Source organism: Heteronotia binoei, chromosome 15 (genome assembly GCF_032191835.1).
Source record: "Heteronotia binoei isolate CCM8104 ecotype False Entrance Well chromosome 15, APGP_CSIRO_Hbin_v1, whole genome shotgun sequence".
In the NCBI taxonomy this organism is placed as follows: domain Eukaryota; kingdom Metazoa; phylum Chordata; class Lepidosauria; order Squamata; family Gekkonidae; genus Heteronotia; species Heteronotia binoei.
The window spans coordinates 36,058,124-36,083,586 of NC_083237.1; the positions used below are offsets into that span (position 1 = coordinate 36,058,124).

Sequence of the window (25,463 nt, forward strand, 5' to 3'; positions counted from 1 at the left end):
CAAAACAAAACAGAAAACTGAAAAATAACGAAAAAATATTATGAAAAAAACATATTTATTTAATAACAAACACTTACAGCATTACAATATTTATATTACAAAAACATAATTACAGTCCTACAGTTACAATCCTAAAGATAGTCTTCCAAAGTAGTATTCCAAATTTATTATTTCAGTCCATATGCAGACATCTGGTTCTGACTTTTAAAACTCGCAACAATTCATTCGCTCCAACAGGCTGAAATCAACGTGCTGGTGCTCCAAATGTGGCAATACAAAAAGGTTCATGATTTTAACATTCTTCTTAAATGCCCAAATGCATGGCTTTCAAATTTCAAAAGAGAACTTTTTCTCAAACTTGAAGTGGGTATGGCAAAAACGTCTGACAGGAACGCACTTTTACTTCTGTTTCCGAGGAAACCCTTATTCAGAGAGACATACCCCACTATTATAATTTTATAGCCAACTGCTTGCGCACAGCACCACACAATGGGGAAATTAACCCACTGGGAGCCAGGCAAGACCTGGCAACCCTATGGGAAACAAGTAGCTAATTAAATTTAAATCTATGATTTTGTGGGTAAGTAACATGTCCATTTTACAAATGGAAACTCTGGGTTTTGTGGATGCTTCACTATTACACACTTCAGAAGCCAAGGTCTTATACCAGGATGGCTACCAAAACTCCATCTAATTGGTGGAGTCTTGTGAGCAAAAATTCTACTTCGTGAGCTACTGGCATGAAAGTTGTGTACTGCTGCATAAATTAGTTTGCTCTGGGGCCATTTTTCCTGAGTTAAGACAAAAATTGTGTGAGCCAGAGGCTCAAAAATTAGCTCACACTAATTCAGCTTAGAGGGAACACTGATGGCTACCACTGAGTAGATGCCTTGATTGGTGTTTTTGGTTTGTATTCATATGAGTTTCCTCCCATTTCTCCACTTACTCCTCTATTTTTCCATCACCCCACAGCTTCATGATATCCCAGGCCACCTCTTCTCCATCCTGTGACTTGGATGGGTCTAAATCTAAAACCCTGAACCAAAATGTGCTAGGAAAGAAACCTGTAAGACTGTGTTGTAACTGTGAAGGATTCTGGGGAATATGTTGAAACACAGAAGGGGGAGGAGCAGGTGTGTCCGCCACCTGCCATAATTTTGGGCAATGAGGTATGCCTCAATGAGGTATGCCTCAAAACCTGGTTGAAGAATATGCCAGCAACCAAGTCACAAAAATGTACATGCTCCACAGTGTGTTTGCAGTATGCAGGCTTCCTGTGTTTTGTGTGTGAATTCTGTCAAAACAGCATTTGAAGGATTGGTGCTTAGTCTGCAATTGCACACCACTACTAAGTTTCTCAGTCAAGATCCTGATCCAGGGACCTCCTGTCTTCAAAGGAAAGGTGGTTGTCCAAAAGGGGCAGGGCTTTTTCTGTGGTGGCCATCAACACTCCCTCTAAGCTGTGGAGTCTTGTGAGCAAAAATTCTATTACATGAGCTACTGGCATTAAAGTTGTGAGCTGCTGTGGAAATTAGTTTGCTCTGGGGCCATTTTTCCTGAGCTAAGACAAAATTGTGTGAGCTGGAGGCTAAAAAATTGTGAGCTAGCTCACACTAACTCAGTTTAGAGGGAATACTAGTGACCATTTGGCTGTGGAAATCTCTCTAAATATGTTCATCTGACATTAATGTCATTATCCTTAAGGTACCAAATGAAAACTATTTTATTTTCTCAGGCTTTTAGTAATTCTTGCTCTTTCCTGCTGCTTTCTGGAACAGTGTTGTGTTGTGATACATGTTGGGAGATGGCAGATGAAGAATTTTGGGAGACTAGTAAGGAAATAAGTACTTGATATGTCTCCCCCTCCCCCCAACATCAATGCTGACAACTAGAGCCATTTTGCATTCTGCGCTTCCTGCAAGGCATGAGGCCTCCCTGATGACTGTTGGGTCTGTAGAGTCTCTGGGTGTTTGATCCAGAGTTTTAGAATCTTCAAATTGCCAGCCACTGTTCCACTTTAATTATTTTCCTTTTACATTTGTGGACTTACGCTGCTTATTTTGCATAGCCAAACTTTTCTATTGCCTGCTGAAAGTGTTTCAATTGGGGGCTGGGGTCTCTGATCAGAGGGCAGCTGGAATACCAGTGCTTAGTTAAATGTATAGGATTGCTTGGAAATTGTGTCAGCACTGCAAAAACAATATAAATTTAAATTACAAGATGAGGCAAGCAATGATATGTAAAAATTTCAAGTGCTGTCAGTTCTCATGCAAATTACTGCACCTTGTGGCTTTTGGAGGAGTCTTTTAAAACACATGAAAACTTCTACAATACAAGTTTGAAATGGCTGTAGAGAAATGACCAAATCAAAACTAGTTTCAAGAAAAATGTTGCAGCAGCAACACCAGAACTCATCTCACCGAAACAAATGTAGATGCTTCGGGCAGCAACGATGAAAAACAGTTGTGAGAACGTTAGTGTCAGACAATGGAACGTCAAATTAAGCAGACTCCATTTGTTACAATGTTTAAGCCTTTATTTGATAGTTCATAGTTTCTGAGCGCAGCAAGATTGGAACTGATACTTTTCCTTAGAAGCATAGATATTTTAACGAGTTGTACATCAAAGGTTTCTAAACAATCTACATTCCCACAATGGAGTGATACATTTCACACAGTTGTTTTCTCTTATCTCATTGTGGTTCCCATTCTCACAGGGTTAGAACTGGCCTTTCCTGGGGCATTTTATCTTCAAAGGATGTTTGCCTTTGTTAGTATCAGGGACAGGAATTCACACTAGTGTTAGTAGCAACTTTACCTCTACTATGATATGCAAGGTTTCTGCTTGGGGTTAATAACATATGGTAGAACATGGAGTCAGTTAAGCTAAGCAGTTCGTCACAGTTTAAACCCAGCATCATATTATATCACAGTAACTTTCCAGTGTCTGACAGTTAGGTAATGTAAAAGGTGAGTTTCCAATGCGGTGATAGAGAGTCACAAACTGTCAGTGTAAAAACACCCTCTATGTGATCAGCTTGTTCTAGCTGACAACTCTATTTAATATATATATATTAAATATATATATTGATTTCAAACACTTGGGCTTCCCTAGTTCAGTCACCTTTATGGAATTTCTTCATGAACATGAGAACTAAAGCTTGTTGCCAGTATAAACCAGAGCACCCGGATTACTAGAAAATTCTGAAAACTGGACATTTTTATTGCTCTCTCTCAGAACAAAGTGCATCCCTTTCTCTCCCCCTGCAAAATTAAGTTACTTCACATTACTCAGAAAGCTTCTAGAACCATCTAAAAAAGGCAGCTTCCCACTTAATATTCAAAATTTAGGGTTTGACATTTACCTTGTAATAGAAGTCAGCCTTTTGTAACAAGTGATGGTACGCATGGGGTAGAATATTAAACTCTGCTGGTTCTTTGGGCTTGGGTTTCATGGAATTTAAAGAGTACTCAAAAAGTTGCCTCTCCAGTTTGAGGATTGGTTTGTGTGCTTAATAGAAACAACAACAAAAAAACTTGTGTTCTGTCTTTAAATAGAACTGCTTCTCTTCCAAATCTGAAAATAGAACCACATTTGTTTTACAGTGTACTTCAATGCAAACCTTTATTGTGAAGTTTAATTTTATGCCTTATTTTTGGAATTTATTTATTATTTATTTATTTCATTCTATTTATATCCCGCCCTACCCCACCGAAGCGGGCTCGGGAATGTTCCATTTGAGTACATGTACCAAAATTCAAGGCTGTAGGTCATGGGAGAATATTATAATTTAGTTAACCCAGTCAAGCAGTTGGTGAGGTACAGTTTTTTTCATTTTATATGTCCTTTTGGTGGGAGTGGGGGTAGGATCAGAGTATACTCTAGAAATCACTCTGTTAAATTGCTGATAGGTGGAGAGAGTGCCTAGCCTAAAGGTGGCTTCACAGATTCATAGCAGAATGGCGATTTGATCCTGAGTCTGGCATCATAGATGCTTGTTCTTCTCATGTTCATGCAGATACCTACACAAGGTAACATGAACATTTTGTGCAACCCTTACCTGTTTAATTTCACTAGCAGCCTCTTGCCAAAATTCTTCCATAGCTGAACAAAGCCACTACCTGTGCATATAATCGGTTGATAATTATCCTGCTTGATGAAGGATTTCAGCCTTCATAGGAATGTCTAAAGAAAACATACTTGGATATGCATTGACTGGTTGAATATTTGACTGTCTTGGTAGACTTGTCAGATTTTTATGTTGATTTTTTTTTTTGGGGGGGGGGTGTTGACTGACAGCCCCAACAGAAGACTTGGCATTACTCACTAACCTCCAGAAAATCTATAAATCGGGACTGCAGGAGCATCTTCTAACCTTGAAGGGATTTGATCTGGAAAGGTTCATCATTGCCCAAGGCTACAAGAACACAGTGGAATTTTTGGAGCATCAAATGGCTGAACTGAAGATCGAATACCATGGAAAAAAAGGAAATTGTATTGTTATGCAAGGTGAGATGAGGTTCCATTGTCTGTCTGTTAGGGTAGGGCAAGCCTATTTAATTGACCTTGAGTTTTCAGTTTTATTTAATCTCCCTTAATTCAAAATGCCTCCTAGAGTTGAATTCATAACAAAGTGTCTCTTGGTGTTCTGCTTCAGGCTGGTGCCAGCATTCTGTTCTCTAACTCTGGCAGATAACTGGAGCTGACTATCAGAGGCAGAATGCCAGAGTTTAATAAAAAGAGTCTGTAATTACATGATAATTGTTTGAACAGGCCAAGGTCAGTTTTCCAGAAAGCAAGTTAGAAGCAGCAACCAGCAGCAAGTTAGCATTCAAAGGAAACTCATTAAAGCCACACTGAAGATGTCCTCCTCCCCCATACTTTTATACAGCTCAAGCCCTATGTCACGCCTGCCACAGCTGTTTCATGTCTCCTCCGGTGATGTTTCTTCTTCCTCTGTAACTGTTGAACTTTGAGGCTAACAGACCCAAGTACATAGATCCAAGTGTGTAGCTGTATTGGTCTGAAGCAACAGAATAAAGTTAGTCTAGTAGCAACTTTAAGACCAACAACAATGAAATGATATTGGATTTATATCCTGCCCTCCACTCCGAAGAGTCTCAGAGCGGCTCACAATCTCCTTTACCTTCCTCCCCCACAACAGACACCCTGTGAGGTGGGTGGGGCTGGAGAGGGCTCTCACAGCAGCTGCCCTTTCAAGGACAACCTCTGCCAGAGCTATGGCTAACCCAAGACCATGCTAGCAGGTGCAAGTGGAGGAGTGGGGAATCAAACCCGGTTCTCCCAGATAAGAGTCTGCACACTTAACCGCTACACCAAACCAGCTCTCCTGAAAGTGTATACCTTGGATAAAACTTGGTTGTATTTAAACATGTTACTGCATTTTAACTTTGACCAGAGTAACGTCTGTATATCCTCTCTGCACCTGCACAAACATTGCTGTTGAAGATCCGGGAAAGATGAGACAGTTGGCTGACCCTCAACTGTCAGCTCAGGGCTGGGGGATTAAACATGCACCTCATTATCTCAGCTGTGATTCCTTGTCTGGTTGCTCAGCTGCAGTGGGCTGGTGGCTGATAGGCACAGAATCTAGCTGTTCATCATCAGAGGAGTCAGAACCAATACTTTTTCTAAGCCTTGGAGTCTCATGAGCAAAAATTCTACTTTGTGAGCTACTGACGTTAAAGGTGTGAGCTACTGCATGAATTAGCTTGCTCTGGGGCCATCTTTCCTGAGCTAAGACAAAAATCTGTGAGCTGGAGGCTAGAAAACTGTGAGCTAGCTCACACTAACTCCACTTAGAGGTAACACTGGTCAGAACTATCTCCAGGGCCTGGCTGTTCTATGACGCTTGGCTCTGAGCTGCTACCATTAGCAGCAGCAGTAGTAATCTGAAGCCTTTGGTTGAATAAAGATGGCACATGGTACCTTTGACTTGTTAGGGATGGGCATGAACCGAACCACAAAGCAGGATTCCTGAAAAAATTTTCCTTTTGCTGGTTCAGAAACCAAAGTCCTTGATAGATCCACAGTCACAGACTTTAATGAACCTTTAAGGCAGTTCATGGGGGTTCATGCTGGTTCCTGGCCAGAGCAGAAAGCAGCGATTTAAAGAGGCTCCATGTAATTGCAGTACATTGTCATAACATGCTATAAAAAACCCTCTGGTGATTAAGGGGAGAATGGCTGTTGTAGAGGCTGAGGTAGGGAATCTGGTGTTCGTACGTGTGCAGCCTACAAAAATGTGCAGCTTCCCATTCATACAGCATCCAGTGCTGCATAAGAAAGCCACAGCAGAGCAAAATATCTGTGTGGAAAATGCCAGTGTTGCTCAGATATGATGGAAGCCTTTGAAATCTGTCTGAGCACTGGATAAAAAACTTTATAAGGATTGTTATCATGCTTATATGAGAGACTGCCTGAGGCTGCATTCTAGGTGTGTAAAATAAGTTGATTGCAGCCAGCCTCCCTTGCCAATGCTGGAAAATTGAATTACATTTTATTGCTGTAGTGAAGTGTGTTTCCAATGAAGTGTGGGATGCAGATGCAGACAGTGAGGGATGAACTTCATCTTTAAGCATTCTGTCTTCGGGATTCCAAAGAGCCAGCTTGGTGATGTAGTTAGAGCTGAGCTAGGACCTGGAAGACCTGAGTTTAAATCTCTACTCAACAAGAAGCTGAGGCTCCCTCAGCTTGCCTTATCTCATTGTGTGGCTGTGAGGACACAGTGGAGAAAGGAAGAGACTCATGTTCTCCCTTGAACTCCTTGGGGGAAGAGCTGTTGCTCCTCAAGATAGATGGTGGCTGCAGCTTCCATCTCTCATGGGGCTTGTGTAGACAAAATCTGTCTGGGATGGAGGCTTCAGTGAGGAAGAGATTGGTTGAGATTAAGTGAACAAGCAGTCTGGATAGCACCCATTGACTGCACTTTCAACAAAGCCTTCTGTGGTGGTCCTGGCACAAGGTGTAAGTTGTGTCATGTAGAGAAATATGGGAGCAGCCTTTCCTTCAGATTGGCAAAAGTACTGGCTGGGAAAGATCAAATTGCTTAGGTGTGAAGAGGCACAGATATTGGGAAAGTATTTTGAAGAAACAGCTTCTGCCTAGCCAGTAGACATTCATTCAGATCCTTTCTCATTGTATAATAGTTGATTAAATTTGTGTCTGTAATATTGTGGGTTAACAACATGCCGATTTTACAAATGGAAGTTCTGGATCTTCTTCGTGGTCTCTGTGCATCACACTGATGGGATAAGGGCCAGCGCCGATCTCGATCGGTAAACTTTAAAGCTGCGGATTTCCACGCCGACGTCCCATTGCGCATGCCCACTGAGACAGGAGCGGACATCCCGCCAGTTCTTTTTTGACCGCCATGCTGATCAGTCGATCTTTCTTCGCCTCGGTCGGTGAACTTTATTCATAGAAATTAAAATCTTGTTAGAATTGTAGTTATTGTAGTTAGTTAGTAGTAGTAGTTAGTTAGTTAGATAGATAGATTGTTGTTCGTTTGGGGGAGAGCGGGGGCTGGAAGAACTTTCCCACTTTTTCCAACCCCCCCCCCCCATTCTCTTCTGCCCCAACCCGTCCTTTCCTCCGCCCTCGCATGGAAAGATGGTGGGGATTTTTCAGAAGGTGCTCCAAGTGTGGGAGTAAAATAGCCCCACCAGACGGGCATTCGCTGTGCCTGCTGTGCCTTGGGGAGCTGCATAGAACCGACTCCTGCTTGCATTGTGCCAAGTTCTCGAAACAAACTAAGAACAGAGCAGCAAGGCTTGCGGCAGCCCTCATGGAGCAGAAGCTTTCACCTCGAAGGATGATCGCAGAATGGGCCGAACAGCCCATCGCTGCCGCTGAACCATCGACATCGACAGCGGTCAATACCGATCGTCTCCCTTCCGACGCCGATTGCCCTAACAAATGTCCGGGCTCGGCTGTTGTGTCGGAATCCTCCACGCCTGCGAAACAGCATAAGGAGGATAAGGGATCGCATGTGGAGAAGAAAAAGAAAATCAAGAGACTGGATAAGCCGAAACACAGCAAATCCGTCTCCCCAGCTTCTCCGACCTCGCCATCGAACCCGATGGCACCGATCGTCCCACCACTGAAGTTATTTGCCTCACTAGGTCATCGGGCAAACCCCCGATCGCTTCAATGTTGACTGAACTAGTCATCTCCTCCGATTCAGACCAGGAGATTGAGCTAGCGCAGCACTCCGGTACCTAGAGGAGCCCTCCGGATTGAGCTCGAACCTTCCGATCTTGAAGCTCTCTTCTTCGCTGTTGAGTGTAAGAACCACGGGATCGATCCCCGAGAAGCCGCTCTCCACGACACCGAGAGGTCGATCTGTCACTGCGCCACCGCCCCCCTGCTCAGATCCCCTGGGATCAGAGGCAGTGGCAGTATTTGTATGGAGCGTACCCCATGCAACCCTCCTTCCCCTGGTTTCCTCCGCATCAGATGGAATGGGATCAGTTCTCTGAGGCATCCTATCGGTCCCGAACATCATACCGATCACCAAGACGAGCTCCATCGGCTTCGGTATCGAAACCGTCCGATATTGAACCGACCAAACACCATCGGGAGCATGGTCATCGGGTCTCTTCAGAAAAAGCGAAGGTTGGCTCTGTAGACCCTGTATCACCCCCAGCTCCACACCTTTCTGAGCATTCTGACTCGCCGGATGCGTCTCCTAGATCCCCTGAAGGGTCTTCTCAAGAGAAGCAAGAGACATCTTCACCTGGGGAACCCTCCCCATCACAAAAGATAACAGAGGAACAGCCTATTTCATTGGAGGAGGATTTAAAATCCTATGGGGACCTCATTAAGCGAATGGCCCAGTTGTCTCTCACCACTGTCCAACCACAGCAAGTCATTACAGACAATGTCTTCGACATAGTTCAGATGGACACATCCACTGCAGTAGCTTTACCCCTTACCAATGTCATGCTGCACACTGCAAAATCCTCATGGGAGAAGCCGGCTTCCACACCTGTATCTTCTTGTCGGCTGGACCACATGTACCGCATTCAGGAGTCCAGTGCAGAATTCCTTTTCAATCACCCTAAGCCGAATTCAGTCGTGGTATCCTCATCCTCCAAGGCGAAGAAGACTCACTCTACTCCTCCTGATAAGGAGGGGGAAAAGTTGGACAACATCGGAAGGAGACTGTATTCAGGTGGGTCTCTGGGAGTCAAAATTGCCAACTACACAGCTTGTATGGGTTGATATCAATACACCCTTTGGGATCAGGTATTAAAGCTCCTGCCTAGCCTTCTGGAACAGAGCAGGAATGCTCTTAAGAAGATCCAAAGGGAGGGAATGACTCTGGCCAAGCAGCAGCTTAACTCAGCCAAACATTCGAGCGACACCTGTGCCAAGACCTTGACTACAGCCATCGCCTTAAGACGCCATTCCTGGTTGCACTCCACAGCCCTCCAACCAGATACCCAGGCCTACATTGAAGACTTACCATTTGATGGCACCGGTCTTTTCAGCTCGAATACCGATACAGTGTTGCAGGAGATGGATAAGAGTATCAAAACGTCCAGAAATTTGGGAGTCTTTACATCTCGCTCTCAAACAAAAATACAATGGCCAAAACCATGGAATAGGAAACCATATTCCAAATCTCCAGATCAACCTTGGCGTCCAAAGCCTACATCACCTTTCTCCAAGCTGCCATATACGGCCAAATGGAAATACTCTCCGCCCTCGACCCAGTCTTCTCGACAGAAAGGTCCCAAACAGCCTAAGCAGGCACTTTGCCTTTTGGCCCTTCTCCCGTTCCAGCCGTCCGCTATGGGCCATACCCGCCTTTTCCCATTCTTTCGGGCATGGTCCAAAATAACCTCAGACCAGTGGGTCCTCTGCATAATCAGGCAGGGTTATGTAATCAAATTCTACCAGAATCCACCCACTCCCACTTTTGTCTCCACCAACCCTACAGACACCTTAAAAGAAGAAGTCCAATCCCTACTTCTCAAGAACGCCATCGAACAGGTTCCTCCAAATCAAAGAGGTCTCGGTTTCTACTCCTGTTACTTCGCAGTTCCAAAACAGGATGGAGGTCTTCGTCCCATCATGGACCTTCGAGCTCTGAATCTGTTTATAACCTACCACAAATTCAGAATGACCTCGTTGCCCAACATCCTCCCTCTTCTCAATCGCGGGGATTGGATGGCTACACTGGACCTAAAGGACGCGTATTTCCATATTTCCATCCATTCCCTCCACAGGAAGTTTCTACGTTTCACAATTGGAACAGACCATTTTCAGTACTGTGCACTGCCCTTTGGACTCTCTACGGCCCCTAGGGTCTTCACCAAGACTATGGTGGTGATCGCAGCCCATTTGCGTTTACGGGGTATAATCCTGTTTCCGTACATAGATGACTGGCTCCTTGTGGCGGGATCAAGGGCCACTCTGTTGCAGCACATCACCACCACTCTTTCTCTTCTGCGGGAACTGGGCCTGCAGATAAATCAAAAGAAATCGCATCTTCAGCCCTCTCAGAGGGTTCAGTTCATCGGTGCTATTCTGGACTCCCTTGCGTGCAAGGCTTTCCTCCCACCAAACCGGGCAGATGATATAATACAGCTAGTCCGCTCGTTCCATCGCAATCCAACGATCACAGCCTGTCAAGTCCAGCGGCTGCTGGGTCTTATGGCCGCCACCACCTCTGTTCTGGTCTTCGCAAGGATGCGTATGAGAACCCTGCAGCTTTGGTTCCTAAAGCACTTCAGATGCAATTGAGACTCTGCTTTGCGCCTGCTGACCATTCCTCCAGAGATCCTGTCGTCCCTCACCTGGTGGGCACAGAAGCATCACCTGACGGAGGGCGCGCCCTTTCACAGAGCGTCTCCATCAGTCACAATAACTTTGGATGCGTCTCTGTGGGGCTGGGGTGCGCATATGAACGGTCTCTACGTAGGGGACAGATGGCCTTGGCACCACGCGCACCACCACATAAATTTCTCAGAACTTCTAGCAATTTTCCATGCCATCCAGTCCTTCCAGACATTTCTCAAGGGCAAGACGGTGGCCATCATGACAGACAACACTACAGCGATGTCATATGTGAACAGACAAGGCGGGACGGTCACCCGCAGACTCTGCCTTCTCGCCCTGAACATATGGGAAATGTGCATTTTGATGGGGGTGTCATTGGTGGCGACTCACCTTCCGGGGGACTTGAATGTCTGTGCAGACTTCCTCAGTCGGGGGAGCCTCGCTTCACCTGCTGCACCTGGACAAGCCCCAAGCAAGAGTTTAGGGGGGGGGGCGCAGTATGTCAGGCAATGCTAATTTATCTGAATCTAAGATGCTTGTTACTAACCTTGAATAAAGCCATGCACATCAAAGCAGGCCCTGGCTGGGGCCTTTCTTTCACTTTTACTAACAACTGCAAAACTTTGCCTTTGAAGATAACACTTCCCAGGGAACTGGCCGGAGGCTAGTCGCTAGTCCCGGGAATTTAGATCGGAGGAGATAAGAGGAAGGACCCGTGTGAATCTTCACATGTGAACGTAACATTGTTTGGGGAAATGTAGCTTTGTTTAGAAATGCTTCATGAATGGGAGCTCAATTGGGAGTTCCTGCAACCCATTTTTCATCGCTGGGGGACGCCCGTACTCTACCCGAACCATGGCGACTTTGGCAGCATTTATGAAGGGTGTTCCACTCCATGACATCTGTAAAGCTGCCACCTGGTCCTCCGCGCATACCTTCATGAATCACTATGCGCTGGATTTACATGTACGCCAAAATTCTTCTGTGGGCCGTGTGGTTCTGCAATCTATTTCCTGCTGATGGACCATTGCACCCTTCTCCAGGTAGGATTTTGGCTTGTTAATCTCCCATCAGTGTGATGCACAGAGACCACGAAGAAGATAAACAGGTTTCTTACCTGTAACTGATGATCTTTGAATGGTCATCTGTGCAGTCACACTACCCTCCCTCCTTCCCCTCTGTGGATGGTCCATCTTTGGGCTTACGCAGCGGTCAGAAGGAACTGGCGGGATGTCCGCGCCCGTCTCAGTGGGCATGTGCAGTGGGACTTCTGGGCATGCGCACTGGGATGTCAGCGCGGAAATCCGCAGCTTTCAAGTTTACTGATCGAGATCGGCGCTGGCGCCTTATCCCATTAGTGTGACTGCACAGATGACCACTCGAAGATCATCAGTTACAGGTAAGAAACCTGTTTATTTTGTGGATGCTTCACTATTATGTACTTCAGAAGCCACAGTCTTATATACCAGCGTGGCTACCATTGGGCAGATGCCTTGATTGGTGTTTTTGGTGTATATTCATTTGAGTTTTCTCCCATTTCTCCATCTACTACTCTACTTTTTCAGTACCCCACAGCTTCATGACATCCCAGGCCACCTCTTCTCCATCTAAAACCCTGGACCAAAATGTGCTAGGAAAGAAACCTGGTAAGAAATGCATTTTAACTAAAAGATTTTGGGGGATAAGCTTGAGCACAGAAAGAGGGAGGAAGCAGGTGTGGGCCACTTGCCATAATTTTGGGCAAGATCTATGCTCATTGAGGTATGCCTCAGAATTCAATTGAGGAGTATCCCAGCAATCTAGTCACAAAAATGTACATAGTCCAAAGTGTGTCTATAGTATGCAGACTTCCTACGTTTTGTGTGTGAATTCTATCAAAACAGAGCATTTGAAGGACTGGTGGTTAGTTTGCAATCACACACCACTATTAAAATTCTCACTCAGGATCCTGCTCCAGGCACCTCCAGTCTTCAGAGGAAAGGTGGTTGTCCAAAAGGGGTAGGGCTTTTCCTGTGGTGGCCATCAGGCTGTGGAAATCTCTCTCCAAATATGTTCATCTGCCATTAATGTCATTATCCTTTTGATACCAAATGAAAACTATTTTATTTCCTCAGGCTTTTAGTAACTCTGGCTCTTGCCTGCTGCTTTCTGGAGCAGTGTTTTGTTGTGATACAAGTTGGGAGGTGGGCCATGAAGAATTTTGGGAGATTAGTAAGGAAATGTGCTTGTTATCCTGCCCCCCTTCCCTACATTAATGTTTATTTATTTATTTATTTATTTATTACTTTTCATTTATATCCCGCCCTCTCCACAAGCGGACTCAGTGTCAAGTCTGCTATGGGTTACTCAATATCTGTATTAAGGTTGGTTCTGAAGTGAAGGAGTCTGGGTACTTTACAGTGTACACCGGGGGCTGCTAGCTCACTCTCCTGCCCCCTCTCTAGAAATGCCTTTGTTGTGTAACCTGCTTTGAAATGCTAACCTGTGAACAAGATAGTGGCGCCTTCCCAGCCTTGTTCTCTGTGGGGAGTATGGGGTGTCAAGACTTCGGTCTGGGAACGAAAGAAGTAGCATCCTAGTGTGAAGATGTGTTGCATAGATTGCCCCCCGTAGGAATCCTTTAGATTCATACTTTAAATACTGGATTAGTGCATATGTGTTTCAGTCCTTCAATCTCTGCCATGGTCCACAGTTCTGATTACAATAAACTTGCTACTTTATCAAGAGACTCGTTATTGAATTCAGCCGACTTGACATTTTGAAGGACTCCCTATCTTGGAGTTCAACCTTTCCGGCAACTGAAAAGGCGATGTCCGAACAGTCTCCGGAGAATGGAGGATTCCCAACCAGAGTGGAGGGGGCCGAGACACCCTGGCACATCCATACTGCCAGAAGGACCGCGGCCTCCCCTCCACAGTTTCAGCTGGTGGCGACCCCACGGCAATACCAGCCAAGAACCTCCACTACGCTGATGGATCAAGCCCCGGTCCGTCGGGAGGCGATCATGACCCGCCACACCAAGCGGGTCCAACTGGCCGAGGCCGCCGCCGTCCACCCGGGCGAGGCGAGCGAAGGCGCCAGCGCCGCGGGGGCGCAGGACCTCGAGAGTGGAAGCGAAGGGGCCGAGTGCGGAGCGGAGGACGGAGGGGCGAGCCCCAAGGACCAGACCGATGAGGAGTACGAGACGTTTCGCGCGATGGTCCGCAGGGAGATCGACGGGGCGGTGAGAGACCTAAAGGACCAGATGCAGACCCTGACCGCGCAGCTGGGCAGAGCGCTGGGGGTGACCGGGGCTCGCCAGCAACAGCCAGCCCCGGCGGGTCCGCGGGGACCCCCGGCTCGACAGGGCCCCGCCGCTCCTCCACCCGGAGCGGCCCCGCAAGCCCCAGCGGCGCCCCCCCCTGCCCCGGTCAGACAAAGAGACCTGGGGGGGGCGGGAGCTGGACGCCACGCTCGACGGGGACCCGGAGGAAGTGAACTACTTCGCGATCCAAGCAAACAGCTACATGCACTACTGGGGGGACTCATTCCCCGATGAGATGAGCCGCGTGGACTACCTCGGGTCGAAGCTACGGGGCGCAGCGAAGAAGTGGTATGTGAGCCTATGCGAAACCAACAGCCCGGTCCTCCATTTTGTAAACACTTTCGTGCAGGCTCTGCTGACCCAGTACGAGGACCCCCTGCAAGAAACCCGAGCGCTGGCGGCGCTGCGGAACATGAAGCAAGGGGCCCGATCCATCCGGGAGTACGCGGCCGACTTCCAGGCCAACGCCGCCCGGGCTCGGAACTGGAACGAGGTGATGAAGATCGAGCACTTCACCAATGGGCTGAACCCGAGCATCCTGGATAGAGCGCTCACGCAAGCCCGCCCCGATACCCTGGTGGGGTGGATTCAGCTGGCGGGGGAGGTGGAGACCAACCTGAAACGAGTGGCGATGCTGCGCCAAGCACTGGCCGCCGGCAGGGGAACGCCGAAAGCAAGCCCCGGGAAGGCTGAGCCACCTAAAGTCAAGAAGCAGGCGGTGGCTGCCCCAGGGGGGCCCCGACGTTGTTTTCGGTGTGGGGACCCCAACCATCTAGCCTCCGGCTGCCCCCAATCAGCCACCGGGGCCGCCCCACCGCAGGGAGCCACCCGCCCGGGCACCCCCGGCCCCAAGAAAACCACCGGCCGCCCTAAGGACGCGGCGAAGAGCAGCGCGCTCCTGGTGCAAGACGACCTACAAGAGGAGGAGGTGCGTCTGTCAGAGGAGCTGGCCGAGCTGGCGTGGGAAGAGGAGCCGGCGGGAAACGACGCCGACCTGCTTTGAACGGTGCCAACCAGCAGGTCGACCGAGAGGAGGCACCGCTCACGGTGAGACCCACGGGAAGGTGGTACTTTATAGTGGTCAAATTGTTGAACCCAAAGCTAAAAAGGTTCCTACAGATCCGGGCCCTCATAGACTCGGGCTGTAATAGAGAGCTGATTTCCCCCAAGGTGGTGGAGGCTCTGGGATTGAAACGCTTACAACTGCCCCACCCCATGCACTTTGAACAGATGGATGAGTCAGTAATGGGGGGGGGGAACCCTGCACGCAAGAGACTGAGCCGTGCCCCCTGGGGATTGAGGATCACTGGGACTCAGAGACGTTTGTGATCGCGCCCGCCTGCGGCTACCCCGTGGTCCTGGGAGTGGGGTGGTTGGAAAAGCACGAGCCCCTCATCCGCTGGAGAGCCCAGACCATCAGATTTCCCGACCCAAGTTGCAACCAGCACCTTTGGCAGGCAGCATGGGGGCCACGAGCGCCAACCGCTCGGGAGAGGGCGTGCGTCCTGGTGGAAGAGGTGCACCATGTCCCGGACGCCTACCGCGACCTGATGGAGGTATTTAGTGAGCGGGAGGCCAACCAGCTACCCCCCCACAGGAGCACAGACTGTGCGATAGAACTAATCCCCGGGGAAAGCCTTCCCAGGGCCAAGCTCTACCAAATGGGGTGGGCTGAGAAGAAGGAGCTGCGAAAATTCCTAGACTTGAACTTGAAAAGGGGGTTCATCAGACCCGCGACGGCCCCCCACGTGGCCCCCGTGTTGTTTAGAAAGAAAAAGGACCACAGTCTTAGGCTTTGCACGGATTTTCGTGGGATTAACGCGATTTCCATGTCAAACGCCTACCCCATCCCCCTCATCAAAGATTTGCTAAGCACGGTGGCGGGGGGGAAGATTTTCACAAAGCTTGACCTGCGGGACGCGTACTTCCGAGTGCGCATCAAGGAGGGGGATGAGTGGAAGACGGCGTTCAACACCCCGATGGGGCAATTTGAATATTTAGTCATGCCGTTTGGATTGCAAGGGGCACCGGGGGTGTTCATGAATTTCATAAATGATGTATTGCGGGAATTTCTGTACAAGGGGGTGGTGGTGTACCTTGATGACATCATTATTTATTCGCAAGACGAACAATCCCATGTGAAACTAGTGAGGGAAGTGCTGGCCACCCTGCTGAAGCACCAGCTCTACGCCAAGCTGTCTAAATGCGAGTTCCACCGCACGGAACTAGACTATTTGGGCTTCCGGGTGTCTGGGGACGGGCTGGCCATGGATCCAGCCAAAGTTCAGGCAGTTCTAGAGTGGGCCCCCCCGAGGACACGTAGACAGCTCCAAAGTTTCCTCGGATTCTCCAATTTCTATAGAACATTCATTGAGGGGTTCGCCCAGATCGCTCTGCCCCTAACAGACCTCCTGAAGACGAAGGGGGAGGAGGCAAAGCGACCAGGGGCCAGGCTGAATTGGACACCGACTTGTCAGGCGGCTTTCGACCGGCTTAAACAACTGTTCACAAGCGAGCCGGTCTTAAGCCACCCAGATGAGCGGAAGGGGTTTGTGGTCCAATGCGACGCCTCCGACGTCGCCGTAGGAGCCATTCTCATGCAGAGGGATGAGGAGGGGAAGCTGAGACCCTGCGCTTACATTTCGCGAAAGTTCTCGGAGGAGCAGAGGAACTGGTCAGTGTGGGACAAAGAGGCTTTCGCTGTCATGTTTGCACTGAAAACTTGGAGGTCCTGGTTGGAGGGAGCCAGGGTGCCCTTTGAAATATGGACGGACCACAAAAATCTAGAGGCACTAACAGGGAAAAGAAAATTGAGTGAAAAGCAAATCAGGTGGGCGGGCTTCTTCTCCCGATTCGACTTCACCCTGAAACACATCCCGGGGACCCGCAATTTCCTAGCAGACGCCCTGTCCAGGCTCCCACAGCATGAGAGCCAGAGAGAGGAAGTGGTAGATTCCCTGATCCCCCCCACACAAGTGGCGGCTATGGTCACTACCCGCTCGCAGAGGAAAAAGGAATTGAGCGGGCTAAGCAAAGAACGAATCACCCTAGAGGCCGAACGGGAGGGATGTGGGCGGCCGGAGGGGTTGCAGAAAAGAAAAGACGCTCTTTGGTACAAGGGGGAGAAACTGTACATCCCGGAAATATTAAGGAAAGAAATTCTCCAACTATGTCACTGCTCCAAATTAGCTGGGCACTTCGGCTATGTAAAAACCTTGCACTTGGTGCACCGGCAGTTCTGGTGGCCGTCCCTAAAGAAGGATGTGTCGGACTTTGTAGCTGGTTGCCCGGTGTGTGTGATGGCAAAAAGGAGGGGGGGGAAACCCCCGGGACTCCTACAGCCTCTGGAAACAGCAAAACGGCCATGGGCCATGGTGTCCATGGACTTCATAGTCGAGCTACCCCCCTCCCGGGGGAAAACAGTCATACTGGTGGTGGTGGACACGTTTTCAAAACAAGCCCACTTCATCCCCTGCAGCCAATTACCCACGGCCAAGAAACTAGCGACTTTATTTTTCGACCACGTGGCCAAACATCACTCCATCCCTGACAAGGTCATAAGTGACAGGGGGCCTCAGTTCATTGCCACCTTCTGGCGGGAGTTTTGTAAGTTACTAGGGATGGAACAGGGGCTAAGTTCTGCCTATCACCCCCAGACGGACGGACAGACTGAGAGAGTGAACGGGGTGCTAGAGCAGTACCTACGGTGCTTTGTGAGCCTACGCCAGTCGGACTGGGTGGACCTCCTCCCCTTCGCTGAATACGCTTACAACAACAGCGCTCACAGTTCCACAAAAGCATCTCCCTTTGCAACAGTGTTCGGGTATGAGGGAAAGCCGATTCCCATGCTGCCAGGGGGGGAGGGATTGACGGGCTCAAGTTTCGAGCAATGGTGGCAAGGTCCCAGCCAATGTTGGCCAGCCATTCAAGAAAACCTGAAGCTGGCCAAGGAGGCGTATAAGAAACAGTACGATAAAAGCCACGTGCCAGTCTGGGACTTGAAGGTGGGGGACTTCGTGTACCTGTCAACAAAAAACCTGCCTCTGGCACAACCGTCTAGGAAATTGGCTTTTAAGTTCTTAGGGCCATTCAAAATCAAGCGGGTAATCAACCCGGTGACAGTAGAGTTAGACCTCCCCCCTGCTCTTGGTAAAGTCCACCCTGTTTTTCATTGCAGCCTACTGCGCAGATCTCCGGGGCCGTCCAAATGGCATTCACAAGATTCACCAACCCTCCCCTCGAAGGGGGAGTGCCGGAGCCTCTCGGGGCCCGAGTTCCGGAGCCATAAATGTGACTCGCCCTCCTTGCAAGGCCGCCCGGCAGGAGGGGGATCCTAGGGGGGGCAGTATGTCAAGTCTGCTATGGGTTACTCAATATCTGTATTAAGGTTGGTTCTGAAGTGAAGGAGTCTGGGTACTTTACAGTGTACACCGGGGGCTGCTAGCTCACTCTCCTGCCCCCTCTCTAGAAATGCCTTTGTTGTGTAACCTGCTTTGAAATGCTAACCTGTGAACAAGATAGTGGCGCCTTCCCAGCCTTGTTCTCTGTGGGGAGTATGGGGTGTCAAGACTTCGGTCTGGGAACGAAAGAAGTAGCATCCTAGTGTGAAGATGTGTTGCATAGATTGCCCCCCGTAGGAATCCTTTAGATTCATACTTTAAATACTGGATTAGTGCATATGTGTTTCAGTCCTTCAATCTCTGCCATGGTCCACAGTTCTGATTACAATAAACTTGCTACTTTATCAAGAGACTCGTTATTGAATTCAGCCGACTTGACACTCAGGGCGGCTTACAACATTATAAAACAATTAATCCGATAAAACATATAAAACCATAATTTACATATCAACTTTAAAACCATTCTATAGCGCTATTTCAATCCAGTATAGGCGGTATTGACTTCTTAACTATGATCAGACCCACCGGTGTCTGGTGGCAGCCCTTTTTCAGTTAGACCACAAAAGCCTGTTTAAACAGTTCGGTCTTACAGGCCTTGCGGAACTCAGATAAATCCCGCAGGGCCCTTATAGCTTCTGGGAGGGTGTTCCAAAGTTTTGGCGCTGCCACCGAAAAAGCCCTGGATCTCGTTACACATAGCCTGGCTTCTCTTGGGCCAGGGGCGGACAACAGATTTTTTGTCCCTGATCGCAGTGCTCTCTGGGGGATATATGCGGAAAGGCGGTCCCATAGATAGGCAGGTCCCTGACCATAGAGGGCTTTAAAGGTTAATACCAACACCTTGAAGCGAACTCGGAATACAACAGGCAACCAGTGCAGCTCTCTCAGCATTGGCTGAATGTGCTCCCGTCGCGGCAGCCCCATTAGCAGCTGTGCCACAGCGTTCTGCACTAGCTGTAGTCTCCGGGTTAGTGTCAAGGGTAGCCCCATGTAGAGAGCATTACAGTGATCTATTCTTGAGGTGACCGTAGCATGGATTACCGTCGCTAAGTCGTTGCGCTCCAGGTAAGGGGCCAGCTGCTGCGCTTGCCGAAGATGAAAAAAGGCAGATCTAACAGTGGCTGCCACCTGAGCCTACATTGTAAGGGAGGACTCAAGGAGCACGCCTAAGCTCTTGACCATAGGGACCGGTATCAATGGTACCCCGTTGACAACTAGAGGCATCTTGAATTCTGTGTTTCCTGCAAGGCGTGAGGTCTTCCTGATGACTCTTGGGTCCATAGAGTCTCTACTTGACCCACCTGTTCTAGCTGACAGTTCTGTTTAAATGGGGACACACAAAAGAATTATATTTATTTCAAACAGTTGGAGTTCCCTAGCTATATGATTCACTATGGTTCAGTAATCTTTATGGAATTTCTTGATGAACATGAGAACTAAAACTTGTTGCCAGTATAATCCAGAGCACCCTGATTACTAGAGAATTCTGAAAATTGGACATTTTTATACCTCTCCTTCAGAACAGAAAGCAGGGTCTCTGAGCCTCCCTCAGAACAAAGTGCATCCCTTCCCCCTCCCCTGCAAAATTAAGGTACTTCAGTTTCCTCAGAAAGCTTCTAGAAACATCTAAAAAAGGCAGCTTCCCACTTAATATCCAAAATTTAGGGTTTGACATTTACCTTGTAATAAAAGTCAGCCTTTTGTAACAAGTGAGGGTACACATGGGGTAGAATATTACACTTTCCTGGTTCTTTGGGCTTGGGTTTCATGGAATTTAAAGAGTACTCAAGAAGTTGCCCCTCCAGTTTGAGGATTGGTTTAATAATGTGTGTGTGTATTCATTCGAGCTTAATAGAAACAAAAAATAAAACTTGTTTTCTCTCTGTAAATGGAACTGCTCCTCTTCCATATCTGAGAACAGAACATTTGCTTTAAAGTGTACTTTAATGCTAAATTTTATGCCTTATTTTTGGAATGTTCCATTTGAATTCATATACGAAAATTCAAGGCTGTAGGTCATGGGAGAGTATTATAATTTTGTTAACCCAGTCAATCAGTTAGTAAGGAATAGTTTTCTCATTTTATATGTCCTTGGGAAACATGGGTAGAATTTTTCAGTTGGGGTGGGGGTAAGATCAGAGTACACTCTAGAAATCACTCTGTAAAATCACTGATAGCTGCAGAGAGTGCCTAATTTAAAGATTCCTAGCAGAATGGAGATTTGATCCTGAGTCCGGCATCACAGATGCTTATTGTTCTCTCATATGTTCATGAAAATACCTACACAAGGTAACATGAAAATTTTGTGCAAAACTTACCTGTTTAATTTCACTAGCACCTCTTGCTGAAATTCTTGCAGAGCTGAGCAAAGCCACTACTGTGCATGTGATCTGTTGATAATTTGTCCTGATTGTTGAAGGATTTCAGCCTTCATAGGAATGTCTAAAGCGAACGTACTTGGATATGCATTGACTGGTTGAATGTGTGACTGTCCTGGTAGACTTGTCAGATTTTTATGTTGATATGCTTTTTTTGGGGGGGGGGGCGGGGGCGTATTGACCTACAGCCCCAACAGAAGCCTTGACATTACTCACTAACTTCCTAAAACCCTATACATTGGGACTGCGGATTAAGAAGTTGCAGAAGCATCTTCTAACCTCGAAGGGATTCGATCTGGAGAAGTTCAGCATTGCTTTAGGCTACAAGAACACATTGGAATTTTTGGAGCAACAAATGCCTGAACTGAAGATCAAATACAGTGGAAATGAAGGCAACTGTGTTGTTATGCAAGGTGAGATGAGGTTCCATTCCTTGTTCCTTGGGGCAGGGCAAGCCTATTTAATTGACCTTGAGTTTCCAGTCTTGCTTAATGCCCCTCGATTCAAAATGCCTCCTAGAGTTGCATTCACAACTCAGTGTCTCTTGGTGTTCTGCTTCAGGATGGTGCCAGCATTCATGGTGTTAACTTCAGCAGATAACTGGAGCTGGTTATCAGAGTCAGGATGCCAGAATTTAATTTTTTTTAAAAAAGTCTGTAATCACATCATTGTTTGAGTGGGCCAAGGTCAGTTTTCCAGAAAGCAAGTTAGAAACATCAGCCAGAAGCTGGTCGGCGTTCAAATGAAACTTGTTGGAAACTAGGCTTGCCAATCCCCAAGTCCCAGCGGGGGTTCTTCTGCTTTCCCAGTCTTCTTCCCACCCCCAAAGCCACCATGTGATTTTTTTCCCCTGCGGAGGCTCCAGTCTCCGATTGGAAAGGCTTCCTCTTGGGATAGGGTGTCTGTGTTACTTGGAAGAAGTTGGCAGCAGCTCGTGAGTAGAGAGGCCAATCCCTCACTTCAGAGTCGCCAGAAAATGGGGGGGGGAGGGAGGAGAGGGGAGGAACGTCTGCTGAGCACTTCATTATTCCCTAAGTGGAGATCGATTCTCATAGGGTATAATGGGGAATTGATCTGGAGGTTTCAGGGGCTCTGGGAGAGCTGTTTTTTGAGATAGAGGCACCAATTTTTCAGTATAGTGTCTAGTGCCTCTCCCCAAAGTACTCCCCAAGTTTCAAAATGATTAGACCAGGGGATCCAATTCTATGAGCCCCAAAAGAAGGTGCCCCTATCCTTCATTATTTCCTATGGAAGGAAGACATTTAAAAAGATGTGCTGTCCCTTTAAATGTGATGGCCAGAACTACTTTGGAGTTCAATTATGCTTGTCACACCCTTGTTCATGGCTCCAACCCCAATGTCTCCTGGCTCCACCCCCAAAGCCTCCAGATATTTCTTGAATTGGACTTGGCAACCCTATTGGAAACCACACTGAAGAGTTCCTCCCTCGTATTTTTATATGCTCCAAGCCCTATGTCATGCCTGCCACAGCTGTTTCATGTCTCCTCCGGTGATGTTTCTCTTTCCTCTGTGACTGTTAAGCTCTGAGGCAAACTGACCTGAGTACGTAGATCCAGGTGGGTAGCTATGATGGTCAGAAGCAACAGAGTAAAGTTATAGCTCAGTAGTACCTTTGAGACCAACAACAATGAAAGCTTGTACCTTGAACAAAACTTTATTGGGCTTAAAGGTGCTACTGGACTCTAACTTTGACTTTAGTAAGGACTGTAAATCCTCTCTTCACCTGCACAAACATTGCTCATGAGGACCTGGAGATTCTGGAAAAGATGAGATGGCTGGCTGACTGTCAGAACTTGTATCTTTACTGCTGGTTCCCTATAATGTGACCAATGCTGCAATGTATTTTTATCATGACTTAGAGCTGCTTTGTTACTGAACCAAACTGACTCCATGTTGTAACCCTTGCTTGACCCAAAGTGCTTGAATAGTAATTAACCTTGCCCCACTGGTATCTAAAATATTTGGGGTTGTAGAATGAGTTATGTTATGTCTCTGCACACTCTCACACTGGGACCCTTTGAAGCCGAGCAGCATGGCCTTCGAAGTAGGGAGGCATCCTCTCTACTGATAGTGATGGTGAGAAGACAGATGTGCCTGTAACGGTGTGAATTGTGGCTTTGTGAGATGTTTGTTTTACGTGTATAAAATTGTGCTGGTGCTGGCTCTCGCCATCACTGTTATCTTGCCTCTTCCAGTGCTTAGTTCTCTTCAATAAAATCCTAACTTTGTAACCAAGTATGGGATCCGTTTGAAGTTCTTAAGTTCTGACTGTCAGCTCAGGGCTGGGGGATGAAACATGCACCTCATTATCTCTCAGCTGTGATTCCTTGTCTGGCTGCTCAGCTGCACTGGGCTGGTGGCTGATAGGCACAGAATCTATCCATTCATCACCAGAGGAGTCAGAACTGTCTCCAGGACCTGGCTGTTCTATGACACTTGGATCTGAGCTGCTACCATTGGCAGTAGTAGCAGTAATCTGAAGTCCCTGGTTGAATAAGGATGGCATGTGATACCTTTGACTTGTTGTTAGAGATGGGCATGAACCGAGCCATAAAGCAAAATTCCTGATGAATTTTCTCGTTCACTGGTTCAGGAACCGAAGTCCATGACTGGTCCACAAACTTTTAAGGCAGTTCATTGAGTTCATGCTGGTTCCTGGCCAGATCAGAAACCCAGGATTTAAAGAGACTCCAAGGGCGTTTTCGCACTCACCTTCAGCCGGCGCGACCCCCCTCTTCACCGCACAGGATCTGCGTGGATTTCGCACGTAAAGCTGCGGAGCAGCCGGAAGAGCTGGAAACTCCCGGCGCTTTTGCGGCGCAAACGTAAACCACCAAAAAGCAGTTTCCGTTTGCGCGGCTTTTGCGCCGGGAGTTTCCGGCTCTTTCGGCTGCTCCGCGGCTTTACATGCGAAATCCGCGCAGATCCTGCGCGGTGAAGAGGGAGGTCGCGCCGGCTGAAGGTGAGTGCGAAAACGCCCCAAGTCTTTGCAGTACATTGTCATAACATTACATTATAGCAATATAGCTATTACTCATATGTGCCATTTTGAACTCCTTGGGGGAAGAGGTGCTGCTGCTCCTCAAGACAAATAGCGGCTGTGACTTCCATCTCTCATGGGGCTTGTGTAGACAAAATCTGTCTGTAATGGAAGTTTCAGTGAGGAAGAGATTGGTTGAGATTAAGTGGACAGTCTAGATAGCACCCAGTGACTGCACTTTCAACAAAGCCCTCTATGGCGGGTCCTGGCATGTGGTGTAAGTTGTACATGTGGAAGAATATATGGGAGCAGCCTTCCCTTCAGATAGGCAAAGTTAACTGTTTCGCAAAGTTCTGTCATCCCTCCTGGAAACTGGCTGGGAAAGATCAATTACTTTGGCATAAAGAGGCACAGATATTGGGGCAGTACTTCGGAGAATTACTTTCCGACTAGCCAGTGGCCATTCCATTCACATTCCAGCTGATTAAATATGCGTCTGTGATTTTGTGGGTTAGTAACATGTCCATTTTACAAATGGAAATTCTGGATTTTGTGGGTGCTTCACCATTATATACTTCAGTAGCCACAGCCATATACCTGAGTGGCAAACATTGAGCAGATGCTTTGATTGGTCTTTTTGGTGTGTATTCATTTGAGTTTCCTCCCATTTCTCCATCTATTACTTTACTTTTCCAGCATCCCAGAGCTTCATGACATCCCAGGCCACCACTTCTCCATCCTGTGACTTGGATCGGTCTAAATCTAAAACCCTGGACCAAACTGTGTTAGGAAAGAGACCTGGTATGATTGTATTTTAACTGTGAAGTATTCTGGGGAATAAACTCAAGCACAGAAGGAGGAAGGAAGCCGGTGTGTGGGCCACTTGTCATAATTTTGGGCAAAATCCATGCTCCATGAGGTATGCCTCAGAACTCAGTTGAGGAGTATCCCAGCAATCTAGTCACAAAAATGTACATAGTCCACAGTGTGTCTGTAGTATGCAGACTTCCTAGGTTTGGTGTGTGAATTATATTGAAGCAGAGCATTTGAAAGATTGGTGGTAGTTTGTAATCACATGCTACTACTAAGATCGGGGGTGGAGGGTGAACAGGAACAGACAGAAACACAGTTCCAGCTGACTTGGTGTCAGGGGATGAGGTTTAATATGCAAATAAGTTCCTGTTGGGCTTTTTCTACCAACCCCTCCCCCCCTTAAGCTAATCAGTCAAGATCCTGCTCCAGGCACCTTCTGCAGTTAGATGATGAAAGGTGGTTGTCCAAAAGGAGCAGGGTTTTTTTCTGTGGTGGCCATCGGGCTGTAGAAATCTTTCCCTAAATATGTTCATCTGCCATTAATGTCATTATCCTTTTGGTGCCAAATGAAAACTATTTTAATCTTCTTCGTGGTCTCTGTGCATCACACTGATGGGATTAGGCGCCAGCACCAATCTCGATCGGTAAACTTAAAAGCTGCGGATTTCTGCGCTGACGTCCCAGTGCACACGCCCTGAAGCCCCACTGCACATGCCCACTGAGACGGGAGCGGACACCCCGCCAGTTCTCTTCTGACCG

The 25,463-nt window shown here is 47.7% G+C and overlaps 1 protein-coding gene across 1 annotated transcript in view; it reads left to right on the forward strand.

Annotated features, from left to right (window-relative positions):
* The window catches only part of LOC132584172 (uncharacterized), a 48,551-nt gene extending 23,794 nt beyond the window's left edge, over positions 1–24,757 (forward strand). Inside the window, exons 5-7 of the mRNA XM_060255980.1 lie at positions 12,375–12,455; positions 21,148–21,304; positions 24,588–24,757. Coding sequence (XP_060111963.1) covers positions 12,375–12,455; positions 21,148–21,254 — 188 coding nt within the window. The 3' untranslated portion in view covers positions 21,255–21,304; positions 24,588–24,757. The remainder of the gene's footprint in view (positions 1–12,374; positions 12,456–21,147; positions 21,305–24,587) is intronic.
* Positions 24,758–25,463: the final 706 nt, after the last annotated feature.